We start from the raw sequence: 18,030 nt of genomic DNA, 5'->3' as shown, positions 1-18,030 counted from the left end.
AAAATGCCTCAAAGAAATTATCGAAAACGCCGGGAAACAGAAGAGAGCGACGATGATCAACAAGAAACCAATTCAGCAAGTGAAGTAATTGAAGAAAGAAAGGAAATGCAGCGATTTCGCAAAAGACAGGCAGGAGTTTCAGCCGTGGCTCTGGCCCTTGGTAAAACGCTGGCCCCAGAAGAGGAGGTTGAAAGCGATCCGTTCAAGCTTAAGACAGGAGGACTTGTAGAGTTGAACAGCTTGATTCAGGATAGAAATAGGGACAGGGAAGGGGAGGACAAAGAAAAGTCCATTAACTTAGGAGCGAATTTTGCCGCAGAGACGAACAGAAGAGATGAAGATACACACATGTTGAAATACATTGAAGAGGAGATGGCGAAAAGGAAAGGTGTTCAGCTAGAGAAAACCATTCAAAGCAAGTAGGTATTTGCTGTCCAAGATAAGAAAGTATTACCTGTAATTGCAATTGAAAGACAAGATTAAATTTGTGGTATAATATTCCTTCAAAACTTGTTTATGATGTTTTAAATAATATTATCTATTGCAGACCGAAGCCAAAGTCCAAAGAAGATTTACTGTACCAGGTTCCTGAAAATATTAATGTGCGGTCAAAGATTATGGCATCAGAGGAGATGCTGTCAAATCAGATGTTATCTGGGATTCCTGAGGTAGATCTAGGCATTGATGCAAAAATAAGGAACATTGAGGCTACTGAAGAAGCTAAACAAAAAGTCATTGAAGAACAACGGAATAAAAAGTCAAAAGGACCAACTGCTATGGTGCCAACTAACATGGCGGTCAACTTTATGTTACACAGCAGATGTAAGTGCCATCTTCCTCGTACAGTTACTCACTACAGTGTGACCGGGCATTAACTTAACTATGTATCATTTTATCAATGCAGAAATTTGTTTGAATCTGAAGTATTTCCAAGAGTTCATGCATTATTATAACAGCCTCATGCACCAACTCTCGCAATGAAGGGAGATGATGTAATATATCAAACAAGAGAGACAGTGTGTCATCAGGATATCCAAACACCGAGAAGGGAGTTGAAAATACAACACGCAACAGAGTATTTTGACGAGAACCAAGGTGTTTGGATAGCTGATGAAACACTGTCTCGAGTGTTTGATATATCTTCTCAATCGAAACAAAAACTAAGGAGTAAACAGAGAAGTAAAATGTTCAAAATCTATGCTACTGAAGACTGGGTATCCAAATCTCCTTCATGGCTGTGAATTTCTTTGTTTTAACTTGATGAATTATTAATGAGTTTGAGAAGCATTTTTATCATCCAGATAAGGGTAGTCCAAAACCAACTCCCAAGTAGCAGGGATGGAATAGTGGTAAAAGTGCTATCCTCCCATCAATGTGGCTCAGCTTTCATTCCTGCCAGGTGTCGCCTTGCTCAAAAGTTTTTTTTGCTGGGTTCTCCAGTTTTCCTTCCATCCTTAAAAACCACCCTTTCCAAATTCCATTTAAACCTGGATAGCAGACCTGAATGAAAACCAGCTTGGGCTAGTTGTTGCTTTCAGTTTCTCTAAATATTGTAATTTATTTTGTTTATTTTAATATACTGTTGGTGAGTAATCACAGCTGACTCCCACCCAGATTGTCAAAATATCAGTCACCAATATTCCTTTTACCTTGCAGAACTACATGTACTCTCAACCAAACAATCACACAATGTACAAACAAAAATGAAACAAATTATCATCTTTCCTGACTTAAAAATGATTTACTTCTTTTAGTTTTTGATGAGCAAAAGAACATTGATGCAGAAAGCAAGAGAGCTGCTGCAGCTAGAGACAAGGCACTGGAACAAGAAAAAGCAATCAAGAAACCAACAGTGAAGGGCACTAACTCGACTGCAGCAGCAAGCAGCAAGGCTGAGGAGACTGAAACTACCGTGCATGTGCCAGCAGCCATCTCAAACAAGAAAAGACCTGGCGACAAAGTTGAAAAAGCAACAGATGACTTCTTTTATGAGAAGTTTAAAAAACGTGCAAGAGACTCCTGGAGATATCAGTAAAACTCAATTTTTTATGGTGTTGTTGTGTCACATAGTTCACATATCCTTGCAAGATAAAGGCTGAGGAAAGAAGATCAACTGACTGCCCTTCAGCTTTAGCAATTCAACTTTCCAAATTCACCATCAATAACAGTGGTTTATTTATCTTAATCAAACTTAAGCTGATGTAATTAAGGCAGTGTTTAATCAATGTTTATATAGAGTGAACATTTAGAACTGAATGCCTTTGTTCAAACTGTGTTTTAATAAGAAGTGAAAATTGCTTATTATTTACAGTTACAGACCAACTTACAGATCTGGTTCCTTGCATGTTTTAGAGGCTTGACATGTAAGTTGTAACTGATTTTAAACTAATTTTAAATAACATTGCTTTTTAGTCCTACAAGGACTGTATCCCTCCTCAATAGTGAGCATTATGTAAGTTTCATTTCTGCTGTTCTGAGAAGTTCCTGATTACATGTACTTTGTATGATATTTGCTAGAATAGTGTACTATAACATACTAATTTTCATTCTTTATCATTTGATTACTGAAGAATTACATTCACCAGGAGTGACATATTTTTCATGTTTTGTTTCTAGTGGTTTCTCTTGTTTGCTATCATCTGTTTGGTGACTGTCCAAAATGATATTAACAGAGGCTAGAGCATTTACTGCCCAGTCTGGATAACTATTATCTGGAAACATCGTTTTCATGAAACCCTGAACAAAGTCAGGAAACTTGTCTTGCTTGATGCTTTCTCTGATGTCTCGCATTAGCTGCATCTGAAAATTTAAATTATAAATTATGTGTAAAGATCAACAATGTTGTCAAAGAGCTGTGTCAGTGTTGCCTAGCTCCTCAGCGCTTGATCCTGAAGCTATATGTATGTGGATGTGCTGATGTCACAATCACCAAACATGTGTACAACGTATCTCAGTTAACACAGGAAAATAATGAAGCCCAGGAACTAAGCAACACAGAGACAAGAACCACATGCAAAATTATGTATTTTATTCTAGTTGAAGTAATTTACACACAACTTCCAGATTTAAATAACCACATTCCTCCCATCCCCCATGGATTTTTTTTTTTGGTTTAAACAACTCTACCTGACAACTGTGTGGTTTTAATGCCTGGTACTCAAACATCCAGCTGTAGATATGGAACAGCTTACAGCCCCTGCCTCAATCAACTCTACCCATTGTTGGCTCCACAGGGTAATCATTTATTGTGTTGCACATGTTAGTGTTACATTTTGAAATTTCGTTTTGCATTCATTTTGGACCCAGTTCACTGAAACTTTGAAATGAGCAATGATGAAATAATGCATCTCTGTTAAATGATGGCAGTTAGTTTTGAATGAAAACTGTCCCCCCCCCCCCCCCTGCCTAAATTTATGATTTTCTTGAATTTCTTTTGGTGAAATCTTCCAAAATCTTTACTGAACAGTACATCCATTGAATCCAGCCAGATAATGTTACATGAAAGAAGAAAGGTTTGTTTGAGCATTTTATTTTTGACTTGGAATTGGTATTAATAAATAAATAATGGAGCCTTCTGTAACATACTTGATAGTAAATGTTATGAAGGGTTAACAAGTGACAAGCAACTTCTTCTCTGCCAAGTAAACAGTTGATATATGCCCTGGTGTAATGTCTGCAGGTCCAACATCCACAGTCTTTGTTGACAGGTTCAAAATCCGTTGCATATTGTTTATTCTTTAAGTGAAGTTGACCCCATGGTACTAAAGCTGTGCCAAATCTCTGCAGTACAATTCAAATGAAGAAAGTTGAAAAAAAAAACAACAAAAAAACGTGCAAAGAAAGCTATCTGCAGTTCGTATAGTGTGATCATCCAGGTGAGGGTAGTTCTGAAAAGAACTGTTGTTGGTGACTGACATTTCGACAACCTGAGCAGATTAAGTCATCTTGAGAGTCGAGTGAACAATGTTTGACAGTTGATGGTGTTATAAGTCTGGTCTGTTCAAAGTGACTGGTCAGTTTAGCCATGATCATATTGGCTGTAAGACTCATAAAGCGCTCTGCCTTACACATTGTTGCTACAGCTAGTGTAGAAGTAGGATTCAAACTAAGGTGACATTTAATGCAAGCTACATGCATATGCTACATCATAGAAGTGAAAGGAAATAATAATAATTATGCGTGCATGTACATTTGTATTTCTCAAAGGCACTGGAATGAAGCCATTTTTTTCTCTTAAAGGCTATATAAAACTTGATAATACCTTTTGTAACTCCTGAACATGTGTCTGTAAGTGGAAAAAATGTAACAACTACTGTAAAAGGACCAGTCATAGAGCATTGATAGATCAGCTGAGAGTCCACTTACTGCTGTTCTTGTTGGATAAACACAGTCAAACATGTCCACTCCTAAAGCACAGCACACCACAAGATCTACAGCATAACTAAAAATAAGCAACAAATTTCTCTTCTAGAGTGGCAAATTCTGTATTGCTTGATTCTGAAAGAATGATGTCATTTAATTTATGATTTTTGCCCTCAATGTTCAGTGGGTAAGTAATGTTATGAACATAATTTTTCTTACTATACATGTATATAAATCCTCTTTTTTGGGAGTTGGTGATTGATGATACTGGTGTGAAAGCCTTATGTGCCTTATGGCATAAAGAGATATAGGATAGGAGGATACTGTTGGTGATGCCATTTACAGCTGCTGTATGTCATACAAACAAATGATGATCCTTACCCCACCCCCATAAGATATCTTGGTTTACTCTTTGGAAGAAGATCTGTACAGAGAGTAACAGTCTTGCAAAACAAGGATTTCTCTTCTCCACCACTGAGGCCACCAATGGCAATACCAGGAGTGTTTCGTTTAACCATTTCTAGGGATTGAATAATTTAACAAAGTGACAGACAATTCCCACATTGTAGATATTTCTTAGTTATATGGTGACACCACATCATGGCTGTTCACATGTATTAGCACACCTTGTCAGAGTAGAATAGAGAGTAGAAATATAGACTTGAACGCTGCTAAAGCAATTGAGTAGGATAGAACATATTTCTAACTAAAGACAGTGGACATTAACAAAATAATAAATTAAAGTTACTGTTCACCAAACCCAGTACATGTAGCTGTTACTGCATTTATCAGTGGTTTTACAAACAAACAAGGCAAACGGGTCAATTTGGCTTTGTAAAGAACCATTTCACTTTGTGTAAAGGCAATAAATATTATTTTAGACCACAGAATATTTGACTGAGTGTGGACTCAACTGCAATAACAGCCACAAGTACTCACAGGACTTTTCCAGTTATGGCAACTTTAATTTGCAAATTCCTTAATTTACAAAGTGTATGCTGGTTGTAACCATTTAGGTCCCTTTTGTGTATGTAAGACTGATAATTTGATCAATTTGCAGATGAATCAAAAATATAATGTCAACCTTAAGCTTCCAGGTATTCAAAATTAAACTTAAGCAAAACATAAAAAAAACTATAAAGCTTGATTATGGACATAACAGTAACACACCTTTCACACAAGTCTTCCTAAGTTCTGGATCTAATCCTCCCTGGATAATTGCAAACAGATTTTGTTCTGTTGGTCTGGCATGTGCTGCAATGCATCTGTCCAACCAGCGGATCGAGCGCAACATGGCCTCTTCAACTCTAGGACCTAAAATAATCATAAAAACTTTTATCAATAATTAAAAAAAAAGCAGCAGAAGCAGCACTCTTGTTACGTACATGAGCCTCCCTTCCCATTACCCCCTCCCTGCTGAACCTCCCTAGGACACATAAATGCCTCTTGTCACATTGCGACATCCTTTTTTGAGGTGTGTCAGATCTAAGAATTGGCAGGCTGACAATTTCATAACATCATGGCAGTTCAGTTCAGTGATTTCTGATTGGTTATTACTGGTACTTGAACTGGAAAAATCAGCCAATTAAAGATACTGTAAAGAGCTTGTCAATATGTCACATGTACAATGTACATTACCAATTGTCTAAAACTTTGGATGTCTTGAAAAAGAAATCTGTTCATTTCACCAAAACATATTTAAAAATTGTGCACATATCTCTCAACTGGGTCTTGATTGTAGCAAACAAGTCAAGAATTTTAAGAAAAGGGCAAAACCTCTGAGTTCATAAAACATGTTTCGAAAGAAACTTCTGTCATCCTCAGTTAATCCAAGTAAAAAGAGAAGGAAGCTTTTCAAACATCTGCAAAATTCTGAACATTGTCATGCCTTGTGTTCAGCACATTTCTTCCATGTTTTGGATCATGGCTCCACCAGTTTTCAACTTAAGATAAAACAGGCTATTCATATCCAGAGGGAACAACCCTCTTTGAATCAACAATTCATGTTAATCTAAAATTATCTCTTTAATTCTCACACTTTAACGCGTTGCTTCATTCTGTGGTTACTCTTTATCACAATTAGCATTTTCTACTTATTATAAATTCAGCTTCCATAGCTTTGTACTTGGATTAACTGAAGACGACAGAAGTTTCTGTCAAAACATGTTTTATAAACTCAAATGTTTTGTTGTTTTCTTAAAAATCTCTCACATCCTATCACAGAATGACCAGAGAACCCAACATGCAACATTGTATACTCAGTCTCTCCCTTATAGAGAATGTAAAATGTCTTTTCAAATTCTAGGCCAGAGACAGAACAGTGTAGCTAATATCTAAAAAAGTGTTGCAAGTTAGGGAAGGACTGTGTTTCAATCCAGTCCAGTCACCTGTGGTAGTGCTGCTGACCACATCATCCAGCTGCATAATAATATCAGCTCCAATGGAATTCTGGATCTCTGTAGACTTCTCGGGAGTGAGTAACATTTCTTGACCATCATGAGGGGACTGGAACTTAACACCTTCCTTTGATAAAATTAGTAATATGATAACTACATAAATATTTATAATGTTATATTAATAAATTGATAAAATGATAAATCAATTAATATATCTGTGTGTCTGTTTAACGTAGAGTTGTAAGTGAACATCAAGAGAAAAAAAAAGGAACATTTTGAGTCTTACCTCAGTTATTTCAGCTAATTTTAATAACGACACCATTTGAAATCCACCACTATCCTGATGTTAGAATTGAGGTAAAATTAGCCAGGGAAACCATGCATTGTCAACCTTAAAACAATTAATCATGTGCTGACGTCTTCTTTGAATTACTGCAGCAACTTACTGTTAAGAGAGCTCTTTTCCAGTTCATGAACCCATGGAGTCCTCCAGCTTTTTCTAAAATCTCTGTTCCCTTGCAAATGTTAACAATGCAGACTAAATTAATTACCAATTAGTTAGCAAGACAAAAGTATAGTTACATCAAAGTGTTAATTTTAGTTGAGCTTATTTACCGGCCTCATTCCCAAATGATACGTGTTACCAAGAATGATTTGACAGTCTAATTCTGTGAGTTGTTTTGAAGTCAGTCCCTTCATAGTTCCCTGAGTTCCTACTGGCATAAAAACCGGAGTTTCTACTTTATAGTGCGGTAATGTTAAAATGGCAGTTCGAGCTTTTGTTGTTGAGCATTCCGCTAAAACTTCGTAGCTCAAAGCACTAGGTTTCACTTCTTCGTCCGCCATGTTGAATTTAACCGCAGACCAGTAAAATCGCTGTGCTAAAGCTCCCAGCCCCTTCTCCTCGACGAGGTTGGGAGGGAGGGGATAGCCAGGAGAGCAGTAATTTTGGCATGACCAGGGGGATTTCGATTCTATTATCGAATTAAAAGTACTCGATAACTTCTGAAAATAAAATTTCACGTAGATTTCACTTTAAAAAATCTCTATTTTTCATCAAAAGTGGCCTTCGTTCACGTTGTTTACTTTCTTCCTCGAAAACCACGCCCCACTCCCTCCCTCTCCCTTGTCGACGCCACTGTATGTTGGTCAGCGGCTGACGTCGACAATTCAAGATGGCGGAGAAATCGAGCAGTTCCGAGAACACCAATTCACCTGATTCCTCTCCAAATGGTGGTAGAATAACGGTTAATCAAGTCAATTTCGTCGGTGTAGAATATCCAGGATATATCAAGGATGAAAATCACATGCTTGAAACACTGGGAGGCGAGGAGACAGTTTCAAGGACATTCTTCAACTCAACAAGAAGATTAGAACTTTCCTTTCGACCCGAAGATCCTTACGCACATGTTGTGTGTGCTGATCGCTTTCCCACCGCAAACTTGCTGCTTAGAGTCAAGCGGAGGAAGAAGAAGCAGAGAGAGGGAACAAGCCAGCCGGAAGAAGTGAAATATGAACAGGAAATATTAGGCATAGTGGGAAACACGTTCAAGTATGTAAACAAACATTTTAGCATAATCCTATAGATCCCACTTAAAGCGACAGACAAACAAAAGCTTGCAAACAAACATGTAAGCGTAATCCTATAGATCCCACATAAAGCACCTGACAAACAAAAGCTTACAAACAAACATTTAAGCATAATCCCATAGGTCCCACATAAAGCGCCTGACAAACAAAAGCTTACAAACAAACATGTAAACATAATCCTAAAGAACCCACATAAAGCACCCGACAAACAAGAGCTTACAAACAAACTTGTAAGCCTAATCCTATAGATGCCACATAAAGCGACAGACAAACAAAAGCTTACAAACAAACGTGTAAGCGTAATCCTATAGATCCCACATAAAGCAACAGACAAACAAAAGCTTACAAACAAACATGTAAGCATAATCCTATAGATCCCACATAAAGCAACAGACAAACAAAAGCTTACAAACAAACATATAAGTGTAATCCTACAGACCCCACATAAAGCACCTGACAAACAAAAGCTTACAAACAAACCTGTCAACATAATGCTATAGATCCCACATATAAAGTGCCAGACAAACAAAAGCTTACAAACAAACGTGTAAACATAATGCTATAGATCCCACATAAAGCACCTGACAAACAAAACCTTACAAACAAACATGTAAGCATTATCCTATAGATCCCATATAAAGCGACACACAAACAAGAGCTGACAAACAAACATGTAAGCGTAATCCTATAGATCCCACATAAAGTGCCAGACAAACAAAAGCTTACAAACAAACGTGTAAGCATAATTCTATAGATCCCATATAAAGCTACAGACAAAAATTTGTAATTAATTTGGACGTCATGTTTCACTGTGGATGGCACTTTCTGCCTGATCTGCCCCTGGGGTGGTGTACATGTATTTAAAGTGACTATAATTATTCGAGGGAAAGCACTGATATACCCAAAGACATCCCATTGGCTCCTGGGATTTTCATTCCTGAGATACCCCAGCAGAGTCCTTTCCTAAGACAACAGTAGGCAATCGTAGGTGATATTATTTTCTATTTAATGTAGTTTGTGTCTTTCATGTCTTTAGATTTGGAGTTATGGCAGATTTTCAATACCTTGCTCCTGATATACCAGACTTTCTAAAGCAAGTGACTGATGCAGATGCCTTAAATCAAGATGTTCCCTTTCACCTGCAGCCACCTGTGTTTACACGGTTTGATCATCCAACAGTTTATAACTACAACCCTGAACCACAAACATCACGAGGATGTAAAGCAAACCAGGGAGATGATCTTGATGAAGAAAGGTGCGAGGAAGTCCTTTATGATGAGATGGCTGTTACACATTTTTAATATGTACATGTCGGGGGGAGAGGGCATGCATCTTATCAGAGTGAGGTGGTCAGCAGTTTACATGCACCTTGGTCAGTTGAAGGGGGGAATGACAGGTTGGCATACATGTAGTAACGCTCCATAGTTCAATGCTGGCACTGTCTGGTGCCTCATCAGGCCTGTCCAGTAAATTGTTGACTCTGAGTTGCGACAGAAAATAATTGCCTACCTATATATCTACCAGTTGTTATAGGCACTTGCTGCCATTTCTTCATACAAAAGTGGTCAATTTCATCAGCAGGATAACATTTTGTTATTGTATTTTTGTTTAGTAACATGTAACCTGTACATTGAGAAAAAGCTATCGCTCAAATGTTTCATGATAACTGCAGATGTACAAGTGGGACTATCACACTGTTATACATACATATAACATCTGGTAATTATTTGCCCTCTAGATTAGCTGGAACACGAACAAGATTGAGGCGCCCTGCGTATGCAATTGCTGCCAATTTTAATATGCCTGAAGTCCCAGCTACTGCAAATCCCAAAGCAGTTGAAGTAGCAAATAAAATAAAAGATGGACTCATGGAGACAATAAAGAAACTCTTTTCTAACAGACCTATATGGTCACGTGCAGCATTACAATGTCATTTAACTAGTGCGTCACAGGAAAGAATGAAACAGCTGCTGGCTGTCATTGCATATTATTGGCTTAATGGTCCCTGGAGAACTCTGTGGACAAGAATTGGTTATGATCCTCGGAAAGATCCCAGTGCAAAAATGTAAGTAAAACATTACATAATTACATCGTCATCAGCATTGTTGAATGTGTTTGATACATCGTGCAGTTACAGTGTAATACCAATAACATTTATTTAAGACCTTGGTAATGGTTTGCAGTTAGGCAAAATGTAAATAATATAGTTTTTCTGGTGATTCTAAAAGCCATTTCTGTTATCATACAAAGCACATATAGTACTCAGTCAACTGTGCAGATTATGTTCTACTTGCTTATGAATTTTACCAGTCAGACTGTAAAATGTTCATGAGGTTGCAGTTAATGGCTACATGTAATTCCCTCCCAAACATGCTGCAGTGTAAGCTTAAGTCCCATACTTCTGAGATTTTGATTAATCAAATCAAAGAGACTTATGTGTATCAGAAATAGAGTTGCCTAATGGACCTTTTTATCAATGTCAAGCAATGTCAGCATATACCAAAAAAATACTGCCATAGATCAATTTCACAGGCCTAGTTGAACTAGCTCTGGTATAGGCTACGCTATTCAACTCAACATGGCGTCAAGTATCACGGGTTTACGGTGCTCCCGCTATTTTTGCTTTTTACTGCTTATATATGTTGTCCTCTTCACTTTTTCGCCTCAAATACCGCTACTTCCAACTAAACGCGCCGATAGCAGCATTTTACACGTTGCCAGAGATGTTAGCCAGCCAAAAGTGTACGATTTGCAACTTCCAAGGAGGTCGATTAACTCTTGCAAGATGTCGCCATCGCTAACAAACAGGGAACTCGCTGTTGCTAGCTGCCGCTTAGCACGTTCAGCGTCGTTCGCACTTCTACTTATTTCTCTTGCCGGCGACGCCTCACTAAATCCTGGCCCTGTTACACCACCAAGTCTTTCTGTGAGGGATTTTACGCGGTGTCGAGGACTAAAGATCGCACATTTAAATATAAGAAGTGTGTATCCCAAACTGGACCCGCTAAAACTTTGGTTACTAAACCAGCCTCTTGATGTGTTTACTTTATCGGAGACATGGCTTAAACCATCAATCACTGATAGCGAAATTCAGATTCCTGGCTATTCTTGTGTGAGATCTGACCGACTTCATAAAGCAGGAAGAGGAACTATGGCCTATGTTCGAGATGGTATTCCTTACCGACTTAGAGCAGACATTGGTGCTTCGTTACCTGAATCCTGTGTCATTGAAATTTCTTGATCTAAATGCAAGAAATTGATTATCTGGACAATCTACAGAGCGCCTGACACAAACTTTGAAACTTTTATCGAAGATTTAAATAGATCTCTGTTTTCTTTGACCGATAAGAGTGAGTTTGTTTTGCTCGGGGACTTTAACGTTAATTTTATCGCCACTAAGATGAATAATGATAAGGCCAAGAAACGCAAACTTCTCAAGGTGACAAATTCTCACCATTTAGACCAACAAATTAATACACCAACAAGAATAACGGAGAAGTCATCAACACTTATTGACCTATTGTTTACCAGCACTTCTCATCGCGTTATTGACAAAGGCGTCATCTCATCACCTCTGAGCGACCACTGTTTAATCTTCTGCGTGATGAAATCAGGTGTTCCCAAGGCACCTGGGAGAACCATTGAATACCGGTCATACAAACACTACTCAAAGCAGGAATTTCTCAAAGATCTTAGAGACATTGACTGGGACCAAGCGCTAAACAAAGAGGACATTGATTCCGCTGTCGGTTGTTGGAACAAGCTCTTTACAAACGTAGCTGACAACCACGCTCCGATAAGGAAATCAAGAATTAAAGGAGTTCATTCTCCATGGATGAATGCAAGGTTATCTGAAGCTATGCACCAACGAGATTTTTACCATCGTAAAGCCCTGAAATCAAAAGCTGCCCACCACTGGTCGCGCTATAAAGAACTGAGGAATTATGTAAACAGGGAGATAAAGAGGTGTAAATCGGAATACTATACCACTGTCATTACCGAAAACAAATCAAATCCAAGTGCATTATGGAAAACTCTTAATGACATAACATCTCGAAAGGAGAGAACTCCCATATCCTGCATCGAGGCAGACGGTGTTCAATACTTTGACCGCAAATCTATATCCAAGATCCTCAATGACCATTTCTCAACTATAGGAACTAAACTAGCTCAAAAACTCAAGTCTTACAGCTCTTTGTTTTTCTCAAAGTCTTCGGAAAACTTCCATTCACTTCAGAAATTTGTTCTTGAGCCAATTGCAGAAGACTTCGTTCTCCGTCAACTTAAACAGCTGAAAACTAATAAAGCAATCGGACTCGACAACTTCAGCGCGCGCCTTTTGAAAGATTCAGCCTCAGTAGTTAGTGGCAGCCTTACTAGATTGTTTAATCAATCTCTTGAATCTCGCACCTTTCCTTCTCTTTGGAAATTTGGAAAAGTGTCAGCGTTGTTCAAGAAAGGTGATCGCTGCGATGCAAACAATTATAGGCCCATAACAGTCCTGCCGACGGTGAGCAAAATACTTGAAAAAGCTGTACACATCCAACTATACGCTAATCTCACAAACAATAAGATCATTACATCCAAACAGTTTGGGTTCAGACCGAAGTTATCAACTGGAACAGCCTTGGCTCACTTCACAGATAATATTCTCCAGAATATGGACACTGGTAGGTTTACAGGTGCTGTATTTCTGGACCTACCTAAGGCCTTCGACACGGTAGACCATCATCTACTACTGCAGAAGCTAGTAAACATTGGCCTTACCGACTCTACTGTCCAATCGTTTAGATCCTATCTCACGAACAGGTCGCAAATTACAGCAGTTAGAGATGCTCACTCCTTAGCTGCTAAAATGCCCGTTGGGGTACCCCAAGGCAGTATTCTGGGTCCGCTACTTTTTTTGATTTATGTGAATGATCTTCCGAACTGTCCTTTAGCAAGTGATATCGTTCTTTATGCTGATGATACTGTACTTTACTACTCATCTAAAGATCTTACTGATCTTCAACGTCACCTCAATGTTGACTTAGAGACAGTGTCAGAATGGTTCTCCAGAAATCTCCTGACTCTTAATTTATCTAAATGCAACTTTGTCATCTTTGGAAGTCCACACAAACTAAAACGTATCCAGGAAATATCTATTCAAGTAAAGGGTACTATAATCGATAGAACAGAATCATTCCAGTATTTGGGCGTAACACTTCATCAGACTATGTCCTGGGCAGATCACATCGAATCTGTTTGTAAGAAGATTAATCAAAGGATAGGCCTAATCAAGAGAGTTAGAAATCTACTGCCATTTCAAGCCAGGGTCACCCTATACAACACCTTAATCCTACCACTCTTTGATTATGGAGACCTCGTTCGGGGGGACAAGAACAACCACACCATAATGTCAGAACTGCGGGTACTTCAAAATAATGCTGCTAAAGTGCTGTCGGGCCTTCCAATCCGAAGCTCGTCAACTCAAGCCTTGAAAAGCCTTGATTTCAAGCCACTTGCTTTAAGGCGATTTTTTCATCGTTGCACCGCAATTCATAGGTGCTTAATTGGGTCAACAGATTTTGACTTCAGTTTCATTAGAAATCAAGCTGTTCACTCGCACAATACGAGACAATTGAACGATCTTCGTTTGCCCCTCCCTCGCACTAACCGGGGCAAGCAAATGTTCATTTATCAAGCAGCGAAGGACTGGAACAGCCTCCCGCGTGAATTAAAAGACACTCGTGTTTTATCTATTTTTAAAGCAAAACTGAAAACTTTTTTGAATGATTTTAGCTAATTTTAATCTTTAGAATTTTAACTTTTTAACTAATACGAACTCTTTTTACTCTTATTTATTTTAGCTTGTAGTAATTTATTAGGTAACTCTTATTTATGTCATTTTTAGGTGATTTTTATTTAGGAGGGCTCCACTGAGAACCGCCTTTGGCGAGTTGGATTCCCTCACTAAATATTATTATTATTATTATTATTATTATTATTATTATTATTATTATTATTATTATTATATTATAGTTTAATAAAATATGAAAGGTAGTTCCATGATAATCCGAAGCAAAGTCTTGAAAATAACTATGGAACCCCAGACTGGCCATTTTTTTTACAAATTAAGAAATGTATGCCAGTTAGCAAGTGTTGCACCCTGCCATACATTTCTTTATAAACATTGGCGAGTTTGGGGTCCCATATTTTTATCAGTTTGCAACGGATCATACTGAAACTCAGCATATTTACTTATTTCGATCAGCATGATGAATTGAGTGGTGAGGCCCATTTTAAAACGATCTGTTGTCTATTTGTCATCAACAGTTATCAGATGGTAGACTTTCGTGTTGGCAGTAGGAGAGGCGCAAAAAATCTTCCAATAAAAGCAAAGCGAGATACAAGCTCGTTTATTCTACCAAACCTGGTCGGGAAAACTGCTTCTCAAGGGTCGCTGGTTAAAGAAGCTGTAATGGTCAGCAGTGAGAATAAACCAGATGATAAACAGAGTGAAGAACAAGACTTGCCTTATGTCTTTACTCCAAATAAAATGCCAAAGCAAAAACAGTTGTTTTACCAAGTTTGCGATCTTCATGATCCGGAAATTCAGAGACTTGTCAGTAGAAATGATGGTCAGGTATGTTAGAATTTTATTGCTTTTATTCTGTGATCATTCACAAATTGTCTGTTCTACTAACTTGCTATTACTCTGGGAGAAGGCACCTGACACATGAACATGAACATGAATTGAGAACGTTTTACATACAATCTCTAGCTCTTTTCCAGAGGCCGCAATCCTTTTTTGACCTTGTTTGGTCGGCACCGATGTTAGTACCAGGGATAGAGACCTTTTTACCGTTGTCATGCAATATCAACATTTATTTTTCATATAAGAAAAGCCGCTGCCATAGACAAATTTGTCATGCCCAGGTTAGTAAAAATGCATAGCTTCGTAAGAATCCGCTACAAGCACATGAGAATATGGGACCTCAAGCTTGCTAATTTTTACAAAACAATGGTTGCCCCCCCCCCCCCCCCCCACTCCCTGCGTTTTTCCCATTCTGGTCGCGCGCAAATTGGAGCGAGAGCAAAAAAAGAAACGAAGCAGGGCCCTAATGAAAGACTTCATTTAAGTGTCAAAAATCGGGGACACTATTTACAACTGCACACAAAAGATCGCAAGGAAACGATAGTTCACGTGGTGCCTGCGTCGTCGGAAGTACATTCGAAATACAAATGGTCACAAGAACGAGATTGATGTGTGTATGGACTCGCGTGTATGCTCATACACGGCACCTGATTGGTTCGGGGGCTTATTGCAAAATCTTAACTTGTCAATCTAACAAGTTACGAGGAGCAGGGATGGCAGCAGGGATGGCGGGATGGAAAGGAATGGCGTAGTGGTGAGAGCGCCCGCCTCCCACGAATGTGCCCCGGGTTCGATTCCGGCCCGGTGCCATATGTGGGTTGGGTTTGTTGTTGGTTCTCGCTTGCTCCGAGGGTTTTTCTCCGGGTACTCCAGTTTTCCTTCATAGTCCAATTCGACCAGGATAGAGGACCTGCATGAAACCAGCTAAGGCTCAGGTGGCTTCCTTTCTAAATATTGTAATTTATTTTGTTCATGATACACCAGTTAAGTACAGCATAATTTAATTTTACTATTGGTTTCGTAGGAAGAAGAGTGTCACGAGCGAGATGGTTGGTGTTTACCAGGAACAAATGATCAGCTCCGAGCGATACTTTATCAACGAACCAATGACCTAGCAGAAAGACTGAAGCAAGAACAGTCAGAGGAAGGGAGGGAGTCACCGGTATCACAATTACAACTCACTGGGGAGGAGTGGAGCGGCCATGAAAGCGTTCAAACGTACTTGCAAATGTTAGAACAGGACGATGATATTGAAGCGTATGACATTTATGAGGTGTTTACGGAAGGAGATGATTAAGGTTTTGTAACGTGGTTTACTTGTGGAAGATCGGTTAAATTAGGATTCTTTTTCATGCGCTGAACTATAAATAGTCTCTTTATTAAAAAAGAACACAACACCGCAACAACACATGTAGCTTGTCGCTAGAATTTCCGCGATTTGTTCAGCTAACTTTTTCTCAAAGTCCATATCACACTTTGCCACTTAATTGTTGAATTTGGATCCAAACTACAGAGCAATGAGAAAAGGGAAAGTAGCATGCCGTAGGTCTATGTTCACGGAGTTTTCTATTCTTGGCGAAATTCATTCCAGCAATAAATAATACGGAACGATTCGCTCGACGCCTGTCGTTTTATGTTTTGTTTAAATTTAATTATTGAGCGTTTCAAAACAACGACGCAACGTTTAAGATCAGAAAACTTGTTTTGGAGATAACTGTATCCATCACTGATCGGTTCATAACTGGAATACATTATTCGTATTCCACACGTGTACTCCATGCGGACCTATTTCTTTGGAGCAAACAACATCTTCACGTAAATAAAGATCGCTCTCTTTGATTTTTTTATCGTTGTTTTTAATGATGTAAATTATTTGCATTTTTTATTTTAGCGAGGCTTGGTCCTTTTTCTTGTTTATAACAATAATTACCTTTTCGTTCGATGTTTACGATTTTGAGGTAATTTTAACACGGCTCCTTGTGTTTAAATAGTGCACAGCGTTTCTCTGTGGTCTGAACAAAGGTATAAAACACCAGTCTGTTTTGTCCAAATAAAGTTGTTGCCAAAAAAACAAAACAACTAAGGAAAAAAAAAACAATACAAAAAAAAAACAAAAACAAAAACACCAATGAATAATTACATAGATAGTGTTTTTTCCTCAAAAAATAACTTTCAAACCCATCCGGCAATTTCGCTGTTTAGCATTTAAATGAGTACGTCAACGGTAAATTCAAACGCATACACGAAGGTAGTCGTACGAGACTGCAATTAAGAACATACGTTGCGAGTGATTTGAAAATTCTCTTAAAATTTCACGAGCCTTTAGGCGTTTGCAATATGGAAAAATTTCTAATATCACGAATAGAGTGAATCCTTAATTACTCGAGCGTTCATACGATTGTCCAGCTGTTATATGATTATGAAAATGACGAATGAGCGGGCGTTAATTTGCACGGCAGTGTAAATTGAATATTGGCGATCATTAGCCGGATGTAAATTACCTCGCTATCAATAAATTTATTTCTTAGTTATGTAATAAAAGGGTTTAGTTGCGCCTTTAATGGCGAAGAGGTTAAAGGCAGTTGTCTACAAAATTTACATGAAACACTTTGTCAGGTTACCACAGTAGAACAATAGCCACTTGATACATGGATGATTTTTGATTGACATTTTGTCGGTGTTGGTTATCTGATCCCTCGACCAATCAAAAAAGCTTCGACCACCTTCGATTTTAAACCTGTTCTGCATACGTCTTCTTCCCATTCTGTGATATTTATTGTCAGCATGGCTAACTGATAAGTTGTAGAGACGGCAAGTCAGAATAATGATGTAAAAAAACTAGAACAAAGTACAATGATGATCTACAGCTGAGGCGGGTTCTACATCAGTATATTAGCTGTATTAGTTTTGTTGTAATTTTCGTATACTCGGTTGAAAGAGAGTGGATACGCGCCGGAGATATTGATATATTTGTCATGAAGACTCGGCAAATCATTTGTACGTGCAATTGCTTAACAACACATAATATTTTTAGAGGTTGCCGGA

General features: G+C 38.4%; 3 protein-coding genes across 3 annotated transcripts; 2 read left to right on the top strand and 1 right to left on the bottom strand.

The window, feature by feature from the left end:
* Positions 1-3: 3 nt before the first annotated feature.
* On the top strand, positions 4-2,602 carry LOC110050819 (splicing factor C9orf78-like). The gene is made up of 3 exons (XM_020756782.2): positions 4-419; positions 548-822; positions 1,755-2,602. Exons 1-3 carry the CDS (start codon positions 4-6, stop codon positions 2,033-2,035), a joined length of 972 nt encoding a protein of 323 aa, XP_020612441.1. The 3' UTR covers positions 2,036-2,602.
* LOC110050817 (queuine tRNA-ribosyltransferase catalytic subunit 1-like) lies at positions 2,257-7,613 on the bottom strand. Its single transcript, XM_020756779.2, has 9 exons — positions 7,374-7,613; positions 7,205-7,273; positions 7,045-7,098; positions 6,750-6,885; positions 5,533-5,676; positions 4,744-4,882; positions 4,366-4,441; positions 3,586-3,780; positions 2,257-2,799 (listed from the first exon to the last, which is right to left on the bottom strand). Exons 1-9 carry the CDS (start codon positions 7,602-7,604, stop codon positions 2,554-2,556), a joined length of 1,290 nt encoding a protein of 429 aa, XP_020612438.2. The 5' UTR covers positions 7,605-7,613; the 3' UTR covers positions 2,257-2,553.
* A 273-nt stretch (positions 7,614-7,886) lies between these two features.
* LOC110050816 (general transcription factor 3C polypeptide 5-like) lies at positions 7,887-17,562 on the top strand. Its single transcript, XM_089275653.1, has 5 exons — positions 7,887-8,310; positions 9,385-9,603; positions 10,087-10,413; positions 14,664-14,973; positions 16,010-17,562. The coding sequence occupies exons 1-5, from the start codon at positions 7,934-7,936 to the stop codon at positions 16,280-16,282; spliced, it is 1,506 nt and encodes a 501-aa protein (XP_089131779.1). The 5' UTR covers positions 7,887-7,933; the 3' UTR covers positions 16,283-17,562.
* Positions 17,563-18,030: the final 468 nt, after the last annotated feature.

Source organism: Orbicella faveolata, unplaced genomic scaffold (genome assembly GCF_042242905.1).
Source record: "Orbicella faveolata isolate gen_17 unplaced genomic scaffold, um_ofav_v1 contig_37, whole genome shotgun sequence".
In the NCBI taxonomy this organism is placed as follows: Eukaryota; Metazoa; Cnidaria; class Anthozoa; order Scleractinia; family Merulinidae; genus Orbicella; species Orbicella faveolata.
The sequence above is the reverse complement of the archived record's forward strand: the minus strand, read 5'-3'. Positions and strand labels throughout refer to the sequence as shown.